The sequence below is a fragment of the Lactuca virosa genome, chromosome 1 (genome assembly GCF_052849685.1).
Source record: "Lactuca virosa cultivar CGN04683 chromosome 1, Lactuca_virosa_CGN04683_v6, whole genome shotgun sequence".
Classification (NCBI taxonomy): Eukaryota; Viridiplantae; Streptophyta; class Magnoliopsida; order Asterales; family Asteraceae; genus Lactuca; species Lactuca virosa.
This window is the reverse complement of record NC_136426.1, coordinates 88,930,673-88,952,073: the sequence shown is the minus strand read 5'-3', so window position 1 is coordinate 88,952,073 and position 21,401 is coordinate 88,930,673. Positions and strand designations below refer to the sequence as shown.

The 21,401-nt window shown below is 33.9% G+C and overlaps 3 protein-coding genes and 1 long non-coding RNA gene across 6 annotated transcripts; 1 reads left to right on the top strand and 3 right to left on the bottom strand.

Moving 5' to 3' along the window:
- Nucleotides 1-4,251: 4,251 nt before the first annotated feature.
- On the top strand, nucleotides 4,252-5,809 carry LOC145116699 (DNA N(6)-methyladenine demethylase ALKBH1C-like). The gene is made up of 5 exons (XM_079053027.1): nucleotides 4,252-4,290; nucleotides 4,376-4,517; nucleotides 4,597-4,694; nucleotides 4,773-4,904; nucleotides 5,756-5,809. Exons 1-5 carry the CDS (start codon nucleotides 4,252-4,254, stop codon nucleotides 5,807-5,809), a joined length of 465 nt encoding a protein of 154 aa, XP_078909153.1.
- Nucleotides 5,810-10,191: 4,382 nt separating this feature from the next.
- Nucleotides 10,192-11,634, bottom strand: LOC145105550 (uncharacterized). Of its 2 annotated transcripts, none has more exons than XR_013707349.1 (2): nucleotides 11,319-11,634; nucleotides 10,192-11,214 (listed from the first exon to the last, which is right to left on the bottom strand). It is a non-coding gene; the product is annotated as an uncharacterized LOC145105550 (long non-coding RNA). The 2 variants fall into 2 exon arrangements; XR_013707350.1 differs by having other exon boundaries at nucleotides 11,302-11,384.
- Nucleotides 11,635-12,585: 951 nt separating this feature from the next.
- On the bottom strand, nucleotides 12,586-14,015 carry LOC145116687 (uncharacterized). Its single transcript, XM_079053020.1, has 4 exons — nucleotides 13,658-14,015; nucleotides 13,232-13,312; nucleotides 12,958-12,960; nucleotides 12,586-12,902 (listed from the first exon to the last, which is right to left on the bottom strand). Exons 1-4 carry the CDS (start codon nucleotides 14,013-14,015, stop codon nucleotides 12,586-12,588), a joined length of 759 nt encoding a protein of 252 aa, XP_078909146.1.
- A 1,611-nt stretch (nucleotides 14,016-15,626) lies between these two features.
- Nucleotides 15,627-19,162, bottom strand: LOC145150261 (TOM1-like protein 9). 2 transcript variants are annotated; one of them, XM_079075265.1, is made up of 10 exons: nucleotides 18,863-19,162; nucleotides 18,423-18,501; nucleotides 18,049-18,147; nucleotides 17,842-17,955; nucleotides 17,608-17,768; nucleotides 17,435-17,516; nucleotides 17,270-17,355; nucleotides 17,006-17,194; nucleotides 16,568-16,911; nucleotides 15,627-16,484 (listed from the first exon to the last, which is right to left on the bottom strand). In XM_079075265.1, the coding sequence occupies exons 1-10, from the start codon at nucleotides 18,961-18,963 to the stop codon at nucleotides 15,835-15,837; spliced, it is 1,905 nt and encodes a 634-aa protein (XP_078931391.1). In that variant the 5' UTR covers nucleotides 18,964-19,162; the 3' UTR covers nucleotides 15,627-15,834. The 2 variants fall into 2 exon arrangements, with proteins under 2 accessions (XP_078931391.1, XP_078931392.1); XM_079075266.1 differs by lacking the exon at nucleotides 18,863-19,162 and adding an exon at nucleotides 18,242-18,297 and having other exon boundaries at nucleotides 18,423-18,494.
- Nucleotides 19,163-21,401: the final 2,239 nt, after the last annotated feature.

Below are 21,401 nucleotides of genomic sequence, written 5' to 3'. Positions count from 1 at the left end.
GATGTTACATTTTTCGGAGGAAGAAATCAACACCAAGAGTATTTACAAACAGAAGATTTTAGATATTGAAGAAAGAAGGCGGCTGGATTTAATTCAAAAAAAAATCGTTGGCTTACGGATGGAGATGATAATAAAAAATTCTTCCAGAATACTATGAAGATGAAAAACATAAGATCCAATATACATGTTTTAATGATAAATGTGGTTTGGATCACTTAGGAAAACGCGATTAAACAGGAAGTTTGGAGCTTTTAGTTCTAAATTCCATGAGGCTAGGAGCAGGCCTGCATTTTTGAATCCTAATTTTAAAAAGATTTCTGAGTTAGATAGACAACTCTTGGATTGGATTTTTCATTAGTGTGGTTTACCGGCTAAACCCTTCTCCATGGTTGCTGAGTTTATCGAATTTGCAGCGAATTGGGGAAAAAAAGAAAGAAAGATGATTTTAGCTATCTTTTACGATTTTCTGTGGTGCGTTTAGAAGGCAAGGAATGATAAGATCTTCAACAGGATAAACACTTCAACTTCTAGATTGGCGGATAATATATTTTCTTTAGTTTTTCTTTGGGTTAAATATAGAGTGAATTTTGGGAGGTGGACCGGGAGGATTGGTGCATTTGGCCCCTTCATAATTTTGTAATTTTCCCTTTGTATTGTATACTCTTGTTTTTTTTTTCTTGCCTTTTTCTCTTAGGCAGTTTTTATTTAATTCCGTCTGTTCCAAAAAAAAATGGTTATAACCACATGTCAAAGGTGCATTCTTTGATCCCGTTGCATGTTTTCAAGTTAAATATAGATGAAACTCAATTGAAATTATTGCTCTAAAAGATGTAGGCATCAGACAATCAATAATTTTATCATTATATGTGAGCATAATTTGCTAAAAGGATATGATTTCAGGGAAACCAATGGAAACTAAATTCAAATTAGATCGATATAGGATTTTATACATAAAGAAAGTTGGAAATCTTTATCATAAATTTCATGAAAAATATGAAAATATAAAGTTACGAAGATCTAACTACTGGGAAAGTAAATTAAAAGTGACCTGATATGAGGTTGGTATATGACTTGGATACCTCACATGATCATAATCGGATAGTTTATCATTTTTTCAACAAGAGCATATGAACATAAGTTTATTAATAATATCTATTTCTTGGGAAACTTGGTGGAGAAGGGTTGGGAACAAAGACATAAACAATAAACAGTGACCATGTATATTTTCTTTTAAATTTCGACACCAACATCCAAAAAGTAAGTAAAAATCACTAATTAAAACAATAATTACATCCAAAATGTAAATAGCAAGGTTACATTTCATAAACAACAAAGAGTTCATAATTTTCTTTTACCATATATATCATATTTTTAATGTTTTAATGATATATTTTTTTAATAAAAACACCATCAATCCAATTTATTAAAAAGATATTCTAGATAAATGCACCAACAATATATATATATATATATATATATATATATATATATATATATATATATATATATATATATATATATATATATATATATATATATATATATATATTGATAGTAATGCGCATTCCCTACATCTTGTCTTCAAAAACCATTTTCCATTTAAAAGAGAGCTCGTTTTCAAAGGGAGTTTGGTTTACCTTCTTTTTGCTAGCAGAAGAAACGAGAGAACGGGTTTGTGTACTGTTGTTATTCTATTTTATCAGCTTTGTTGTTATGTTATCTCTATTTTATTTACGAAGCATAACATGTTTGTTATCATAACAAACAAAGAGATTGTTGGTACATCTGATGGGCAGTTTATCACAATATGGTTTTCTATGTTAACAAATATTAAAACTCGTATTGTATTATTTACCAACGTTTTATTTAATTTGAAGGTTTATTTTCATATAATGGAGGTTCAAAATGAGGATCGGAACGAGGGTCGAAAATGTAAAACAAACACCATATCCTTGTTGGCGACCATAATAGCAGTAATAATGCTTATTGCTATATGTAGAATGCCAGCAGCAGTTGATAAACCAACCGGCAAGTATAAACCGGGAAGGAAAATTTCATTCAACGTCTTTTTGGTCTTCGCCTTAATCGCACTGCTTACATCCATAGGAATCATGGTGGCTGAGTTTATTGCGATTACCAATAGGATGATGAAACTTCAAACAATCATAGATAAAATCATCGTGGTGCCCGTCTTTTCCATGATAGCAGCTGGTGTAGCCGCTGCAGTGACCATTTATCGTTAACTATATATATTTGTTATATTAGTTTATAACCCGTGAGAACCACGGTTATAAATTAATTAAATTTTCATAGTAAAAACTTAGAATTATGAATTAATTATTTCAAATAAATTATTAATTAAGAGATATTTTTTGGTTATATAAAATTATAATCCTTGATTTAAATAAATATATGAAATTATAGCACCTTATAATATATATTTATTTTATTTTATTTTTTATTATAGTGTTATTAATTTAATGTAATTAGAGTGTGAAATTTAAATTTTGAAATTTAAAATAAAGAATCAAATATTAATGTAATGTAGTTAGAATCAAATATTAATGTAATGGAGATTGAATAGGTTGACATGTAGAATGATATGTGTCATATAATATTAATGAAGATTTCTAATATTGTGACACTTGTCGATAGGAGAATAAACTTATTTATTTATTAGAATAGAGATATATAATAAAAGCACAAAGTATACTTTTATTATTAAATCGGGGGTTTAATGTTGGTATTATGTTTAATTGTCTACAATTAATTGACAAAAACAATCAATTTGATATCAACCGAAATAAAATTAATTATTGAAATGGTTTGAGTTACTTATGTGTATTCATTATATTTTTATTATATCTACAATCATAGTGATTACATTTTTAAAGGAAATTTATAAACGACTATTTTAATTAATATATATATATATATATATATATATATATATATATATATATATATATATATTCATTCCATAGTTTTTTTGTCCAAAACAATAATCTTTCTTTTGTGAAGTTCCATTACTTTGTGGACACTAATTCCGGACACACGTTCTGGAACAACATTCCAGACTATAAAAAATCGTTTTTCATCCTCTATGTAACGCCCACACTTTTCGTTAAACAAATCATATTCATGTATGTTGACGAATTAATGTAAAGTTTTATTATAAACAAATAAATAAGAAATATTCTTACATGTTGTGTTTTTACAAAAGTGTTATTTGTATATGATATTGTATTTATGTTATATGGATAAATATTATAGTGATATAATATTTGTATAAAAAATACAGTTAAAACGTAACGAAAGTCGTAGTATTCGTCAATACAAAACCGTCGATATAAAGAACGCCCAAATTTGACTTCATATAAGAAAATTGTGATTTTTCAAAGTTTCGCGTTCGAGACGATACAACGATATGTGTCATAAAAATCAAATCGAAGATTGGTTGTTCGTTGGACAAAACAAACTAAACAAAAGTTATAGTACTCTTCAACACGAGATCGGCAACATAAAGAACGTTGAAAACGGAGTTCGTATGAAGAAGTTAAGAATTTCACAACGTTATTTACAGTCTAAGCCTTCTCAGACCATAAAACGAAAAATAAAATGTGAATTAGCTGACGAAGTCTAAATGAAAGTTGTATTACTCGTCGATACGAAGTTAGGGATATAAAAACCATAGAAAACGGATTCCATATGCGAAAGTTATGATTTTTAGAAAATTTAGAAATCCGGACGACCTAGATCACGCCACTTGGCGCCTCGGATGGCCGACACGTGACACAATCTTAGGCAACCCTTCCTCCCCAAGCCTTTGTATCTACCTTCGATTCTAACTCAAAGAATTCAGATCATATATCCAAATCCAATCCCCTCAAAAAGTCACAAAGGAATGGAATCACATGATGGAATTGTTGAGAAGGGAAAGCAAGTTGGGCATAAAGGTGGAAAACAAAAGGATAATGACCATTCTTGTATAACACGATTTGATATCTGTCCAAAGAAGGTTAAAACTAGGGTTGTAAAGATAAAACCTTCACTACTTTTGACAAACAGAACCGTGGGCACAATAACTGCTACACCAGAGATGCGTCCTTCTCGATCCTCTCGTACTAGAGAAAAGTCCTCTCAATGCTCTAATGCATATATCGGACATGGACCGAACTGTCTCACGACGTTCTGAAAAAAAAATCTAAACGCAAAGCAGAAGGGCCAAAAATCAATATGTTGAGGTCTGGAATGGTACTCATGAAAGGTTATATTTCTTCTGATGATCAGGTACATATTGCATTCTGGATTATGAAAAGATACTTTCAAGTTTCAATTATCATGCCCTTTGACTTTTCTTGAATTCATCTCCTAGGTGAAAATAGTAAAAACTTGTAGGGAGTTAGGTATAAGAGAAGGAGGTTTTTACCAACCTGGGTATAATGATGGAGGAAAACTAAATTTAAAAATGATGTGTCACGGTAGGAATTGGGATTCTCAGAGTAGTGGATACATTGGTACAAGACCAATTGATAATTCAAAACCTCCAAAAATTCCTGGTTTTTTTTCATAATACGGTGAAAAGAGCATTACAAGATTCAAATGCCTATACTAAAAAAAGCATTCCTTCCATGTTACCTAATATTTGCATTGTTAATTTTTACACAAAAACCGAAAAGCTTGGTCTTCGTCAGGTTAGAATTATTTTTTCTTGGTATCTTCCTATATTTATGAGGAAATTGCATCATTTAAATCGTGTTTTATTTTTTCAGGACAAAGATGAAAACAGAGAGAGTTTGGATAAAGGATTACTTGTTGTGTCATTTTTAGTAGATGAAACTGTCAAGTTTTTATATGGAAATGATAGGGATGTTGAGAAAGCAGAAAAGGTTGATTTGGAATCGGTATATGTTTTGATATTTAGAGGGGGTTCACGACATGTATTGCATGGAGTGCCTTGTATTTTATCTGATACTGCTCCCAAGTCACTTCTTGAAGCAACAAATCTGCTCCCACACTAAATCTTACTTGTAGACAATATTGAATCTGTAATCTAGATGTGATTTGTTACAAAGTTTTTGGTGAATATGTTTACGAATGAATGGATTTTGGATTGTTTAGAGGTTACTGTATGTTAATTTGTTAAATGTACCCGACTTTACAGTGTTGTTTTCGGTTTTTTAATACAAAATAACTGGTCACACTTTATAGAGAACATAATACTTTGATCATTTCTTGACGATTACGGGTTAGATGAAGAACGGTGATGGTGAAATTTCAAGAAATAACAGATAAAGAGAGACATATGTATGTTGCTAGACAGATTGACAATGGCAATGGTGGAGTTATTTATCAGATGTTATTATACTCTTGATAGAGTACACACTATGCTTAAAGTATTTCTTTCTTCTCAATCATTTCACATATAATACCTCTCCCTTCTCCTTCTCTCTAGATAAAATCACCACCATCGAGGCCCTCACCACTGTCGGACATCACATCACCTCACCACCACTGTAAACCATACCCTATTCTTTCCCTCCTTCTCTCTAACCCTAAACGCAACCATCCATACATAGACCTCAAGCCTCACGCATGTATGTTCATTTTATTGGTGACTTTGTCGCGGATGAGAATCATCATCGCAAAGTAATATTGTGTCTTTTTGTCTTTCACAATTTGTTTATTTGGATTGGAAATTTTTTGGGGTTTTTTTTCAAATTATATTTACCTTCAATTGATCCTGGTAATGTAGGAGATTGCCAATGAGATTATTGACCAAGAATATAAGCATGGGTTAAGCACTTAAAGCTGACATCCATACAAGGTTGTTTTGTAACACCCGATTCCTGGTATGTCTTTAATTCAAGAATTTTATGTATTTTTCTCTGGGACTCGACGAGTTGGTGGCCCAACTCGTCGAGTAGAGACGGGATCCGCGGGAAGTTTAAGTGACCTACTCGACGAGTCGGAGACTGACTCGGCGAGTAGGTGTTGTATGGGTGAAACCCTAGATTTGAGGGTTTGTACCCTATTTAAACGTCTTATTGCAGCCTCCATCGTCCCTTATGCTCCCAGAACACCTCATATCGAAACCCTAGCCGCTTTGAGTGATCTAAGGCCATTTTTGGTGCTTTTGGGTAGTTTGTGAAGCTTGGAAGGAAGGAAGAAGCTTGGGAATTCGAGTTGGGGCTTGTAGATCCAAAGATCGTATTCCATCTTCAGCTCAATCAAGGTATATGCCCCCTGTTTTGGTCTTCCATTTGGTTGTTCATCTTTAGGACTTAGATTGTGGGTGCATTTAGGGCTTTCTAAGCCATTTTCGGATTTGTGAAGTGATTCATGGGGTTCTACTTTCAGATCTGAGTCATTGGAGGGGTCTCATGGCATAAAGGTGCCAACTTTATGGCCATGAGAGCCCCATGCACATTGTAGAGCACCTTTTATGGATTTTTGAGCCAAAGACCCCATGCATGTGCACCAAGTTTGGAACTTTACGTGTAAAATGGACATTAGGAGGCCAGATCTATGGTTTTGAGGTGTTAAGACCCATTTATATCGACTGTATAGTAATGGTCATGGAGGGAATCGACGAGTCGCTCTTGGGCCTCGGTGAGTCGCGGTGTATTGACCACCAAATCCTTTCTGTGGATGGACCAGTTGTTAGGGAAAAAGTCATGTGGATATTTAGACACGAAAAATGACTTGGGAATCATGGGACTCGACGAGTGTATGAACAGAATCGGCGAGTCCAAGGCAATCTCCCAACCTTTGAAGATGGACTCGACGAGTTGTTCATACAACTCGACGAGTCATAGACTGGACACGTTCTTATGAGGGAGATGAACTCGCCGAGTTGAAGGAAGAACTCGGCGAGTCGGATGAAGATAGTCCCGATGGTTTGAATGAAGGAGAACTCGACGAGTTCTCGCAAGACTCGACGAGTGGTGTCAGGGTTGGATCGGGTTAGTGGAGGATGGACTCGACGAGTTGGTACACCAACTCGGCGAGTCAGGTCAACTGGGTGTTGACTTTGACCAATGTTGACTTTGCCTGGTTTTGGTATTGACCCTGGTTGGGTTGTATGTTCGGTTTGATGACTTGAAGGTTGTCGTGTAGGGATTGAGGAGTCGAGGAAGGCCGACCTTCACGCAGAGGACAGTTCAGACACTATACGACATCGAGTTGAGTTACCTTCCAGTAGAAGTGGGTCTACAGCACCAAGGCCGGCCCACTAGTAGTTGTTTAGCTGAGATGATTGTCTTTGTGATAATTGTCTGGTCTGCTATTGTTTGATATGCGAGTATGCTAGTTTGCTTGATATGTGACTATGCTAGTTTGCTTTGTTATGTGAGATAGTATCAGTAGGAGGGGACTAGTCCCCGAATCGGTCGTTAGGACCAACGGGTAGGTCGGACACCCCAGATACGTCTGACAGTATGATTGAGATATGATATTATGTGTTAGCAGTAGGGGTGAAATAGTCCTCGTATTCGGTTAAAAGACCGGACGGTAGGTCGGCACCCCAGAATAGCATGACATAGGTAGGTCAGTACCCCAGAATGGCTCGACATGGGTAGGTCAGCACCCCAGAATGGTTTGACATGGGTAGGTCAGCACCCCAGAATGGCTTGACATGGGTAGGACGGGCGCCCCAGAATTGCCCGGCAGTTTATATGATATGTGATTGTATGGTATGTGGTATGATGGGGGAACTCACTAAGCTTTGTGCTTACAGTTTTAGTTTTGGTTGCAGGTACCTCTTCGTCTAAGGGGAAGGAGCTGGCGGTGTAGCAGCGCATCACACACACATGATTTCCGCATGGAGTTTTCTGGGAATGTACTCTGATTTATTTTACTTTGACAATATGATTTTCAGACACATTGTTATATTTCTTTTTACAAATAACATGGCATGGGAAATGTTCTGGTAAACTATATGGTGGTTTACTTAATTAAAAATGAAAATTTTGGGCTTGAAATTTGTGATGTTACATGTTTCTTCCTCTCTACATCAATATATGCCTTATTTTTCTGTTTCTAAAACCCTTAATTTTGTTCCATTTGTTTTGATTGTGAAAATAGATGAAATTATATTGGAATGTGTTCATCTGGACATGTTTAATTGAGCATACGTATAAAGATACGGTCAATCTAAATGCTCTTCTTTTGTATGCACATTGGTTTAGAGACATATATTGTAACATCGATCTTTTACCCATTGAAATATTATAGTTCTTAAAACAATTTCTATCAAGGGGTCCCATTTATAAAATATGGTCCCATATTTTTTTTCATTTCATTTACAAATACATTTATAAAAATATTCCTTTGGGTATTACAATCGATACAATAAACCAGAGTAAAGCAGCAAGGTTGTTTACGTCAGGGAATCTATGCTCGGTTTTATCCATTGGATCTCTACTATTTGTCCTAATTTAGCTCTTTAAGTTGTATCTCAAAACATGTAATACATGACATTTAAACACATTCGTAAGACAATCATTGTCTCATGATCTACATGGGTTTAGACACATAAACATTATCAAAATCGTATGATAAAAATATAATTTGACATGCATTTATAAACATAATGCAAAGCATGATATGCATGTCCTCACTTAATTCAAGACTTATCGAGACATCCCGAGTCTCAGCTATTTACTGAATCTGATGTCCATAAGGACTGCCCCAAATTGGGCTCAGCCGCATAAGCAACCATTTTCTAATAAAATATCCATAAGGACCACCCAAATTGGGTTCAGTCGCATAAGAGACTCTTTTCTATTAAAATGTCCATAAGGATTCCGCTAAATTGGGCTCATTCGCATAAGTGACCACATACGCTGACCTTTTCGGAGAACATATCATCCAAGCAGGCCCCGTGATTGGTTCCCATGCGAATCCCTAGGCAACATTTCACATTTCAAAAGCCGGAAACATTTCCAAGACTATGCAATTTGCTCATATGATGCATGGTTACTACTTTTCCTTAAGTGACTCAATCATGCCTAAATAATTGATGCTCATGCACATTCACATTCAATAATAACATTGCATAGTAAAACATTTGAGCATAATATAACTGTAAATATAGTTCTTTAAACCTTTTCAATAATATGTGTAATAAATCATTGCTAGTTAACCATTACTCATAAAAGAGTTCATTTATTCAAACCATATGCCTTTCAAAACATTTAACTTACTCTTTAGATAAAGAGTCCATTTACCCGTTAGTTAGGATTTATTACCTTTTTAATAATAAAACATTTCCAAATCATTTTAAAATGTTTCATAAAAATATTACTAATATGCCATGTACCCCAGATGGGAAAATCCACATGTATTCACCTGACTAGTTAGTGAATACTAACTTCTGATCTGGCTTCTAGCCTTGTGGTATCTCTGTTGGGTTATTTATTAAGTTGTGTCAAATTTATTATGTACGTATTTAGTCTTTATTAACGGATTGGGTCTGTCCATCCATCATTATGGTAATAGGGTTAGACTATTTATAGTATGTGCATGTATCGTTTTAGGGTTATCAATTGTATGGCCCTACTTAGCTTTTACATAAAAGTTCACATCGAACTCTTCTAAAGCTTTGATAATATTAAGCATTCGTCACATCTTTGATCATTGTTTTTGTTTATTGATTCACTTTACTGTTTGGAATCTATCGATCTTTATATTATTGTTCCTACAATTGGTTTCTAGAGCAGGAGATTGTGTAACTCATATGCAACTCTTCTGTCGAGTTTTATTAGGGTTTTCCGTTTTTTGTTAGATCTGTTATTGTCGTCATCATCGTTTTCATCGACTGTCGACGTCAGATCTGAGTCCTTATTTTACCATAAACTCGATCATTGTTTTACACATCTGATTCCATACAGGTTTTTGTGAATTATCATCATGCAGCACGAAGATCCCCACAATATTTCTTTCAATCTTTCTAGCAATATCGGATCTACCACCAGGATCCATATTCTCTTCCCATAGGGCTACGAGGTATGGGCTCTGCTCTTTGACGACTACGTTCTAGGTCTTGAAGAACATGGAGCCACCATATGGCAAGCTATGACACAAGAAACATATTCTCATACGACAACCAGGAAGACTATCAAGACCTTGGCTGAGTACAATGCACTTCTTGTGGATCATGCAGATATTGCTTAGGATGAGAAAGACAAGTTGCTGAGTAACATCAAGGCATTAAGAATAATAAGGTTTGCTCTACCTACAGACACTTTTCGTCTTGAGAGTGCTTGCAAAGGAGAGAGAGAGAGAGAGAGAGAGACCATCTATTTTTTCAACCTTGCCTAGACCCTTCCATTTCTACAGCAGCTGGTTGTCCCCCGGAGTCTGTCAGCAACACACTCATCTTCTACGTTGATTTCATCTTCTCGGTTCGTCTTCTTCGCTGATCATCTCGATTCATCTTCTTCGGTTCATCTACTCCTCGTCGCTGCATCTTCTCAGTTCATCTGCGTCTTCCTTGATATATTTGCATCTTCTCAGCTCATCTTCTTTGCTGATATGATCTGCTCATGTGATTCATGTTCTTCGCTGAGGTAGTAATTCCTTTGTTTCCGTCTCATGTGTTCAATATCATTTTGAATATGAAATTTTTTAAAATTGCTGGTGAATATGTTAGTTAACATTGTTTCTCTATCCTATCTTCTTCGCTGATCTGATCTGCTTCATCAATCATCATTGCCGATGAGTGTAAGAACATTGTTTCTCTGTCTCATCTTCTAAGCTGATTTCATCTGCTTCATCTTGCTGGTGATATGTTGTATATTCTGGAAATAACTATTTTCTTTAACGTGTTCATTATTGGTGATACTATTTTCTGTTATAGCTGATTTAACTATTTAGATCTACACGTTTTTACGAAAACAGAGAGTAGCACCATTTTCTCCGTCTGATTAAGCTTGAATCTGCATTGTTTGCTAACAGTGGTATCGGAGCACCCTTCCTATTCCTGTGGTGTATTGCTAGGGTAACGAATTCTCAACTGATGGAGAGATAGATTTGATGAGATAAACAAAAGGATCGATAGCCAGGATGAAACCTTGAAATCGATTCAGTCAAGTCTCAAAGAATTATCATCGGCAGTTAAATCCATGGTAATAACACAGGATAAGAAGGAGGTCAAGGGATCTGGACCAGATGAACAAGTAGATGGCGATGGTGAAGAGGGGGAGTCTTCATCTGCAATCAAAGGAGAAAACGGGTTTATCAGACAACTTTCGAGAAAAGAATATGAAGAAAAAAAGGAAGAACAGCCAATGTTTATACTGTAGAGAAAAGCACACTTTTGGGCACAAATGTCGAGGGAGCAAAGTATTCATGTTAATATGTCCAGATGCAAACGATTTTCAGATTGATAATGGAGATTGTACTGCTCCTAAATCGATTCTGGAAGCAACAAATATACTCCCAGGTCGATCGAATCTTACTTTTAGACCATTGTAGAATCTGTAAATCTGGATAGAAATTTGGTTTTTGGTGTATGTGGTTTACATGAATTTGAATTTCAATTCATCCAAATTATCGTTTCGTGTTTTATATTTTTTATATTTTTGTAGTGGTGTGTCGTTGATTGACACCTTTATAAAAATGGGTGCAAGAACCGGTTTTTTTTTTTTTTAGTAAAAGTGAGATTTTTTAGATGTATATTTAGCAAGGTTGTAAAAAAAACTTTAGATGGTAGCTCGGCGGAATGGGTTAGGGATTAATCAATCTAGACCGTGGGACTATCAATTATTAATAAAACTATTTAAAAACTTAAAATATCCTAAGAAAATAAGTAATTGAAAATTTTAAAATTTGAAATTATTAAAATGACACAACATATTCGAGCCATTACATAAACCCGCCATTGAACTTTTATAATTTGAAATTTTTTAAATTTGAAATTATTAAAATGACACAACATAGGCGGCCATTTTCATCTCAATGTCGATCTAACTAGTGGCATGGTATTCTGTCTTCTCGGTCAACATGACACAACATATTCGAGCCATTACACAAAGCCCGCTAACTTCCTTATTGTTGTAATTAGCGTTATACATTGGGACCGGGTTTGTCAGCCCAACTCGTAATGGGCCTGAAACTTGCCAAAACCAGGCCCTACCAAACCCGATTGGTTTAGTCTAGTTCGAGTGTTTTTGGAGGTGAATGGGTTGTCTTTTTTTTTTTTGACAATTTTCTTCTTTTGTTGTGTGGAAACAAGAGTGCTCCAATTTGGTTTCAATGCACCTAAAAAACGTTATCTTGTTCCAATGAATTCTTGGAAAATCACAAGTCGGTTTTCATTTTTTATGATCTTATCTTTCATATTAGTTTCTTTTCTTAATTTATATATTAACTTTTCTATATTTCATATTCCGTTATTGTATCATACTATAATCGGTATTTCGATAAACATAGCATCAAATCAAAACGATGTCGGGGTTCTCAATTTCTACAAAACTATGCTGCAACTTTCGGTTATGATACAAATTGTTGCTTTAATTTTGGTCTCTATAATTACTATTTCTTGTACATATCTATGAATCTAACACTCTTTGCCTTCAAAATCTAACCATTTTCATCTTCATCTTCATCATCAGAAGACAAATACGATGTTCCCATCCACGATCTAAACCCTTGATTAATTCGTCTCTCAACATCCGGTGTCATTTCCACATCACCAAATTCCAACATTTCTATTCCAATAATCTGGTTATGCCCATCAATGTCACCATCATCAAGAATCATGGCAGCTTTCCTTCTTAACAAGGAGGCAGTGGCCCCATATAGAGTAACTAGGCCCCACCATTGAACCTCATAACACCAAAACAATGGTAATGAACAAATGCTCTCACTTGTAAGGAGAACTAAACCAAAAAATATTGCTACAAAACCAAACATTATTGCAAACATTGAATTCAAAATGTAGACATCGCACACCTCCTGTAAAAACACAAAAAGTAATATAAACTTCTTCTGTGTACTTAACGTGTACAAATATACATGGTTGTTTCTTTTGACTTAATGAGTTAAGCCAAAAAAACATATGGCTTAATGTATTAAGACACTAACTTTTTACCTATTTTTGTCCCCCTAAACCCACTCACATTAACATTATTGAATATGATGAAATTTGTTTTTAGAATATAAGGGTAAAATGGTCATTTTGACTCCCTAAGAAGTTTTATTTAATTTAGAGAAGAAAAAGACCTACCTCCATTTGGAGCACAGTAGTTATTCTCGACCACTTTTAGAAATCCATGTCTTGTTGGAGCAGTATAAGCTACAGTCATCCCTGTAGATCAGTTATTCTTTTCTGATTACACAAAATTCTGAATTTCTGTGCTTTTTGTAGAGAAATTAATAACGTAAGCATTGAATAAAAGATGATTTGCTGAAACATATGGCACTAATTCAGTATTAAAACACTGATTCTTCGAAGACTATACAGATAAGCAAAATTTTGAAGATGAAGATTTTAAGCAGATAAGAAACCTAAGAAAGGATCTAGAAATATTTGGCTCAATCTCATTCTCCTAAAATTAGTATAATATCATCTAAAACTCAACACAATCATTCTTCTATCCAATAGTAGTCGTTTGAATCTCAATAAAATCTTCTAAAATTGTGAGTTGCTCACCAGCAACAAGGTAAACAGCAGTCGTCGAGAAAAGGATAGCCGAAGGAACAAACGCAATCATCCAGTAATAATAAGCAATCTGTTGATCCGTAAAATTGAAATCTCTATCCTCATGGTCGTTATTTGTTGTCGATTCAATACGATGATGTTTGCAGAAAGGGCGGTGTTGAAGATCACTGGGGAACACCATTTTGAAGCTGATTGCAGATGAAATGACAATACAGAAGATCAAGAATACGAAAATAGAGATGAAGATCGGCCGTCGTAGCTTAATCCATGCTTTGTCTTCGTCACGGAGGTTCTGGTACTCGTGTTTCGGCATGAATGCTTGTCGTAGAGCATCTCCTATGATCGCCATATCTTGAGATTCATATAATGTATAAACCCTAGGCCCTAGCGATTGGGGGTTGTAAATGTAAAGTAAACTCGATCGATTCGTTAATGGAAGTTAGTTACGTTGGTTCGCAGGAAAAACCAATATAGAAAAGTTTGCGCCATTTCAAAGAGCATGCATTGCGCCATTTCAAGTATTTCATTTTGTCCAATCCAAATATAAAGTTTGTTTATAACCCAAGGTCCCCGAAAATTCTTGTTAGCTTTTAGGTAATTTTTAAAGATATTTTATTTATATGGTTGTTACTTGTGATATTTGAAATTTATAATTATAATATAGTCCAAATTCCAATAAAAACAGATAATTATATAACTAGACAAATTTATTTATTTTTTTGGAACCAACGAATAATTATATAAAAGACAAAAAAAACTAATCAGCAAGTAGCTATGAAAGGTGAAAGAACAAATAGGAAGCATACAAAAACATCCAAGAGATAATACAATACAGGATTATCATTTTTTTTAGGAAGAGAGATTAACTATAAAAGAGGGGACACATTCCAGTCCGCCCAGCTTTCTAGACCATTGCCCTTGTACTTATTCCATTCAAATGCTTGAGATATGATGCAGTTTGCAGTTTTGGTTGGATTGACTCCAAGCTTTTTGAATACTTTATCATTCCTAGCAATCCAGATGTTCCAAATGGTAGAATAAATGATCATTGTCAATATATTTCTTTTTCTGGGACAATTCCCCCATGATACTCCAAAGTCTATAAAGTCTCTTACATTCCTAAATTGTGGTTGTTTAATCCCGCACCATTGAAATATCCAATAGCACACAGCCTTTGAGAATTCACAATCAATCAGTAAGTGATTTGTAGTTTCAACTTCTGTGCCTCCACATAACTGACAATTTCTGTTTTGGACAATTATACACCTTAGGATCAGCGCTTCAGTAACAGATATTCTATCCAAAGTCGCCCTCCATACAAAACATTTGACCTTTAAGAAAATAACTTTTGACCAACAAATCAAAGGTCATGAGTATTGATTCGATTTTGAGTCCATCATCATTCTCAAAGAACTCACTACGTAAGTTCCATCTGTGCTAAGATTAAATACTTGTACACCGTAGCTTGTATAAAATGTCTAATATAATGTAATGTTGTAATTTTTGTTACGAAAAAAAATAAAAAAATAAAAAAAATAAAACCGGAGATTTTTGCCCGAAACAATAGACCGCTCAAAGGAAAGGTTTTGTTTTGCAAAAATGAAAAAAAAAATCCTTAACAAAACCCAAAGCACATATTATATAGGCGAAACAGTAGACGATTTAAATGGTCTACGGTTTTGATGACTATTTTGGGATATGTTTTATACCCATGTGAGGCGTAAGGTTGGAAGTTCGATTCCCTTAAACTACCTCTTGTAGCGACACATGTGGAAAAAATTTCCCTGAAAATCCCTATGGAGATTGAGTTTGTCCTGTAAAGAAGTTCAAACCGGGAGTGCTAAAATATTGCGAATAAGCTTTCATTTAATTCGTTTGCTGTTTCCAAAATAAAAAGAAAAAAAACATTGTGAAATTAGAAAGAACATGCAATCACCTCTTGTAGGTGATTTTGATGTCATCAAAAACTGTAGATAATTGGCAATCCCGAACAAAGCACAACAATATACATAGACTTTCTCAGGAAGAAAAACTTCTTCAAGTTCCATCACATAATGTACATAAACTCAAAAAATAATTGCATACAAATATAAACCCCAAAAGAAGAATTATTTCTCAAAAAAAAAAATACAATTTATCAAACCCAAACAACATAAATATAGATAAGGTCATATACTCCCGGTTCTACCAGGTGTCGTTTTAGGTTTGACTTTTGCAAAGTCAACCAAATCTCCGAACAGCTTATCTTCTGCCTTTGTAGGCTTGCCAGATGGCACGTGCACATAGGACGCATTAGCCATTGAAGGCCCACTGTACACAGTGCTGTTCAGATAACTGTCATCTCTCACAGACATCCCCGCCATTCTCTGATCAATATACTGTGCATTTTGTTGCTGCCCGTATCCATACCCATACCCATACCCATATCCACCACCACCACCATAACCACCACTGCCACCACCATAACCACCACCACCACCGCCATAGGCTTGTCCCATTTGGTTAATATACATTTGTTGAGCCATTTGCTGAGCCATTTGTTGAGGATTCAAGTAAGCCATTTGCTGCTGTGGTGGAACTACACCTCCTTGGAATTGTGGTTGAGGAAATTGATTATACACCGGCTGGTGGTTCACTGGCGGCATATGGCTGCCTGAGAATTGTTGCATTGGCGGCATCGCCTGGATATTGCTGTTTCCGGCGGATTGTAAATTTTGAGGCTGAGAATATTGCGGGCCGCCACCTGATTGGTTGTTGTCGGCAGGCTGAGCTTCCCATGGCGGTGGCGGCAGTCCACCGCCACTTCCACTTCCACCACCTATAGTACCAACCACAATATAAATTATTAAATTATTCCATATTACAGAAAGAACAACTTAACAGAGAAAGTCAAAATTTGACCATTCCACGCAGGATTTGACCCTTGACTATAACCAGAATTTCCATTTTGATAAAACCCAGGTTGCTGAGGTGGCATGTTTTGAGGTTGTTGGATTTGAGGAGAAGAATTGTTATTTAGTGAAAACATATCAACAAGGGCGAGCGCGTTCTGCTGTGAAACGGGTGTAGCGGGTTGCGGTGAACCCACGGGTACAATCGCTAGATTGTTGCCAGCTGTCGGTGAGTTGAAATCATCTCCACTCAAAAGGTCAAACTTAGGGTCAACTCTAGCTGGAGTTGTTGTTGATGTCCCATTAGTTGTTATAGGAGCAAGTGATATCAAATCTAATCCACCACCAACAGATCTGTGACACAAGATAAATCATTCAAAAGTTTGAGCTTGAAGGGTATTTTGGACATTTGACAAACAGATAAAAAGGAATTTTAATTTTTAATTACCCTTTTTGTTTGGTTTCTGTTGCATCAATAAGAGAAGCATCAACAGGTACTAATGCTTTAGTTTGACTAGTTTCAGGCTTTGACTTTTCAGATGGAAGAGGAATTCCTGTAAGAAGTGCTTCATGTTTGCTTAAAACTCGTTGTAAATCATCATTTAAAGCTAATCCTTGACATAATAATGATTCATCCCTAAAACACAACACAAAATGAATAAATAAAAATTTTTAAAGAAAAATAAAAATTGTGTTGAAATTATGGTCTTACGAAGTAGAGTTGACCAAGTGGACCACTCTTCTTTTGTATGTACGACATTGTTCCACCAAGTCTACAATAACCTCTTGCCTAAGCCCCTGTTCCCAATACACAATCAAGACACAACATTTGAAAGAAAAGGGCAATTTAGTCTGTTCACACGAAATAGAAATTTACCTCTTTCTTTTCTGGATCTATTGCAGTAAGCATTTCTGAAAGGACATCCATGATACCACGTGCATTTTGCATTTCTGTCAAGCTGAAAATCCAAGCAACGAAATAAGTAAATAACCATAATTCTAACATGAAAACCAGAAAAGGGTATTTTGGACTTTTCACACACGATATACCTCAAGGTTGGAAACTCAGCCTCTACAGAAGACGCGGTTGCTTCATTTCCATTTTCAAGATTACGTGTGTCATGTGGATATTGTGATAGAGGTTGTGTTTGTGGGGGAGTAAAGACAGGTGTCGCTCTCTCAGATTTTTGTGGAAATACAGCCCCTAAACGCTGAAAAAATGTAATATATTGAGCTAGAATATATAAAAATATAATTTTTATATGTCACTTATATAAAACTTACCAATAACTCATGGTATGCTGCATAGTATTGTGGATACCTTGCTCTTGCCCCTCCAAAAGCTTCTTGCCATGTATCTATTAGAACTAATATCTTCTCTTTTACATGAAATTCAGGCTGCAGTTTAACAAAATTATGTTACATGACATTAATTGATTTTAACAAAAAGATGATTATTAGTTATTACAGAATATTTGAGCAAAATCTAACCTTCTTTTTCACTATTTTCACCATCTCATTAAGAACATCTCTTTCAGCTACATGCATATGAACAAAATCGCCACAGTTCTTCACGATTGTTTCCAATAGCTTAACATGATAAACAAGAAAAAGAAAGTGGGAAATTAGATATAAGAAAACTGATATTGTGTGGCATACTTATTCTTCAGTTAGTATGATATACTTTGCCAATGAGGTGCCACACAAAAGGTGGAAGTTTACACTTCCTAGTTGTTTACCCTGCCCCAAAATAAACGATATATATAAGGAGAGAGATATTATCCCAATCTTAGTTTTATTTAAAATGATACCATGACCCTGAAGAACAAAGATAGAAGAATCAAAGTAGTTTTGTTTGTGCTTACTGTTAAAGCAAGAAGTTGGACTTTTGGATTCCTGCTTCCTAGACGCTTTTTTATGCCTTTTACAACTTCCTTAGCTTGCCTGTGAAACAGTTGTAAAATAGTTTCTTAAATTGTACTCTTAATCATGTAATAAACATATATAATCAGAACAATCAGCCTAAAGTTCTTCGATTGCACTTCAATTTATCGTCTAGTTAACCTAATTTCTTAAATCCTAGTCAACAAGTTAAAAGTAAGAAAAACCCTAAATTCTCCACCTCTAAACAAGTTGCAGCTCGAGATAGCCAACTGATCGAAAACCTACTCCAATTGATACAAAATAAGGCATCTATCGACTTATTTTCAATAACAGAGACGACGAATAAAGAAACTAGAACACTTGGTGTAATCAAATAAACTAGAAATTGAAAAAGAACGGTTAAAAAGGGGAAAAGGCGTACACAGGATCATGGTTGCAGATATCACAGATCTCAATATTCATGGCCCAATCAGGACCTATAAGCATGTCGCTTGTGGCTCTTCCCACCATGGAGTTCACCATTTTTATCCAGGATAATCGGAAATTTGAGAAATCACCGTAAGTTGATCAGACGTGAAATAATGGATTGATAAAACACAAATCCAAGAACGATAACAGAATCTGAAGTTGGAAAAGGAGAGATTATAGATCAAACAGTTAAAGTAGGCTGAGATTTTAATAAAAGGAAGGGTGGGATGAAATTCAAAGTCAACAGATTGAAATGAATAGTCCTCATGCCACTGTATTTCTCTAGAAACAAGAATATAGACAAAAAGGAAAAAAATAAAACTTCGTATGATAATTAGTTAATTACAAAAACCGGCATTATTTAAGCCTGATTTTAATTAAGTAATATATTATTTTGGGTTCGAAAGGTTAAATTTTATTTATAGATTAGCATTGGGAAAATACGTACCAGGTTAATTATCTTTGTCGTTTTGTTCACATTTAGGTAACTTTTTTATTTTTGTACACATTTTACCATTTAATTTGTTATATTCGTTCACATATTGTCATTGTCACCGGCTATAGCAGGTGATACCCGGTGACAATGTTAATATGTGAATAAATTAACATATTAAATGGTTAAATGTGTACAAAAAGATAAAGTTGTTTAAATGTGAACAAAACGAAAAGCTAATTACCTGATAAGTCATTTTCTTCACTTTTAATAGTGATTTTATTTTTCATATTTATTTGTATATTTTTTAAATGTTATTTTTAAAGTATTCATAATTTCCTAAATATTAATTAAATATTGATCAATTTTAAACTTTATTTTATATATAATAAATATATTTTTCTTTTGTAAAATATTTTATATAGCCTCTTTATATATATATATATATATATATATATATATATATATATATATATATATTCTTTTTAAGCATATATAATATTTTTAAAGCAAATAGTATCTAACAATAAAATTAAATAAATTAAATATGTAACAATAAGTATGGAGGGCCATTTTAAAAAAATAAAAAGAAAATATTACTTAGCAAATAAAAAAAACAAAAAAAATCTATATAATGTAAATGTTTTAAAATTATTCCAACTTTTTAATACTTTTTAGTTAGAAGTTTATAATTTTTTTATTTTTTTAATACAACGTTTTAAACTAGTATTTAACGAAAGTATTTTAAAATGTTATAAAAAAATATTAAATTATCATACAAAATCTGTGAAACACTTTTAAAATGTTGTAAAAAAAACTTTAGAAATAAATGTATGAAAATGTTAAAAAAAATGTTAGAAAACTTGTAAGAAAAATTTAAAACATTTATAAAATATTTGGTTTAAAAGCACTTGTATTAAAATTATATAAAAGTATAAATAAAGTTTTAAAAAAAATTATAAAAAAAGTTTAAAACATTGTATTAGAAAAACCTATAGAAAAAAATATATTATAAAAATGTTATAAGAAATTATAAAAAAAAATTAAGAAATTTATTAAAAATAAAATAAAATTATTCACGTTTAGGTAACTTTTTTTGTACACATTTAACATTTAATTTGTTAAATATGTTTACATATGACCATCGTCACCTTCTATAACGGGTGACAATGATAATATGTGAACACATTTAACAAGTTAAATAGTCAAATATGTACAAAAGAAATGAAGTTACCTAAACGTGAACAAGACTAAAAGGTAATTACCCTCGCAAGTCATTTTCCCATTAGCATTTCGTATATATATTTTTTAATTTATAGAAACGAATTCTCATTATTTATTTATGTAATATCATTCAATTTATAATTAAAATATATAAAATTGTTACCGTAAATAACTTTAGTAATGATATGATATCGGATATGTTATATAAAAAAAAACAAAAATGTTGCTGTTTTACAAATATAAATTTAACCTAAAAAATACCCATTTTGACAATGTACTTATTTTATATGGAATAGACAAAACTTCAAAAATGGTCCTTGTGGTTTTCGAAAATATCAACTTTAATCCCTAAGTTCAAAAAACCTCACAGATGGTCCATGTGGTTTCAAAACTTTTAACAAATGATCCTTTTCGCTAACTCCGTTAGTTTTTGGCCGTTAAGTGAAGGGTATTTCTGTCATTTCACTGCCACAGGGACCATTTATGAAGATTTGCCTTATTTTTTTAAAAAAATAATTATTATTATTTAATATTAAAGGGTCCCACCTCTCTCTCTCTCTCTCCTAAAAAAGAAGCTACAACAATGGAAGCTGCAACAGTCATGTTACCAAACCTCACTCATTCAAATCCCCGAAATCCCTCGAATCACTCCATAGATCTCACACCCAACTCTACCATCTATGATTCTTAATGAAATTTCCAATTCACAACATATGGGTATAACTTTTTCTACTCATAGTCTTCCCCATACACACCCACAAATAAGAAAAACCCAAAATCGAAAACTCCATATTTATCCACCGAATCACATCCTATGAAACCGGTCTCGGCCAAT

Bases quoted from the DNA above. Each gene is read 5' to 3' on its own strand.
- LOC145116699 (XM_079053027.1), top strand. From the start codon at position 4,252: ATGGTACTCATGAAAGGTTATATTTCTTCTGATGATCAG. The intron at 4,518-4,596 runs GTACAAGACCAA...GAGCATTACAAG, and splicing joins TCAGAGTAGTGGATACATTG to ATTCAAATGCCTATACTAAA. The intron at 4,905-5,755 runs GTATATGTTTTG...CTGGTAATGTAG, and splicing joins AAAAGGTTGATTTGGAATCG to GAGATTGCCAATGAGATTAT.
- LOC145116687 (XM_079053020.1), bottom strand. From the start codon at position 14,015: ATGGCGATCATAGGAGATGCTCTACGACAAGCATTCATGCCGAAACAC. The intron at 13,313-13,657 runs GTGAGCAACTCA...ACTGATCTACAG, and splicing joins TGCTGTTTACCTTGTTGCTG to GGATGACTGTAGCTTATACT.
- LOC145150261 (XM_079075265.1), bottom strand. From the start codon at position 18,963: ATGGTGAACTCCATGGTGGGAAGAGCCACAAGCGACATGCTTATAGGT. The intron at 17,956-18,048 runs GTTAGATTTTGC...GTTAAACTGCAG, and splicing joins TGAAAATAGTGAAAAAGAAG to CCTGAATTTCATGTAAAAGA. The intron at 16,485-16,567 runs GTCAAATTTTGA...TTGGTACTATAG, and splicing joins GTCAAATCCTGCGTGGAATG to GTGGTGGAAGTGGAAGTGGC.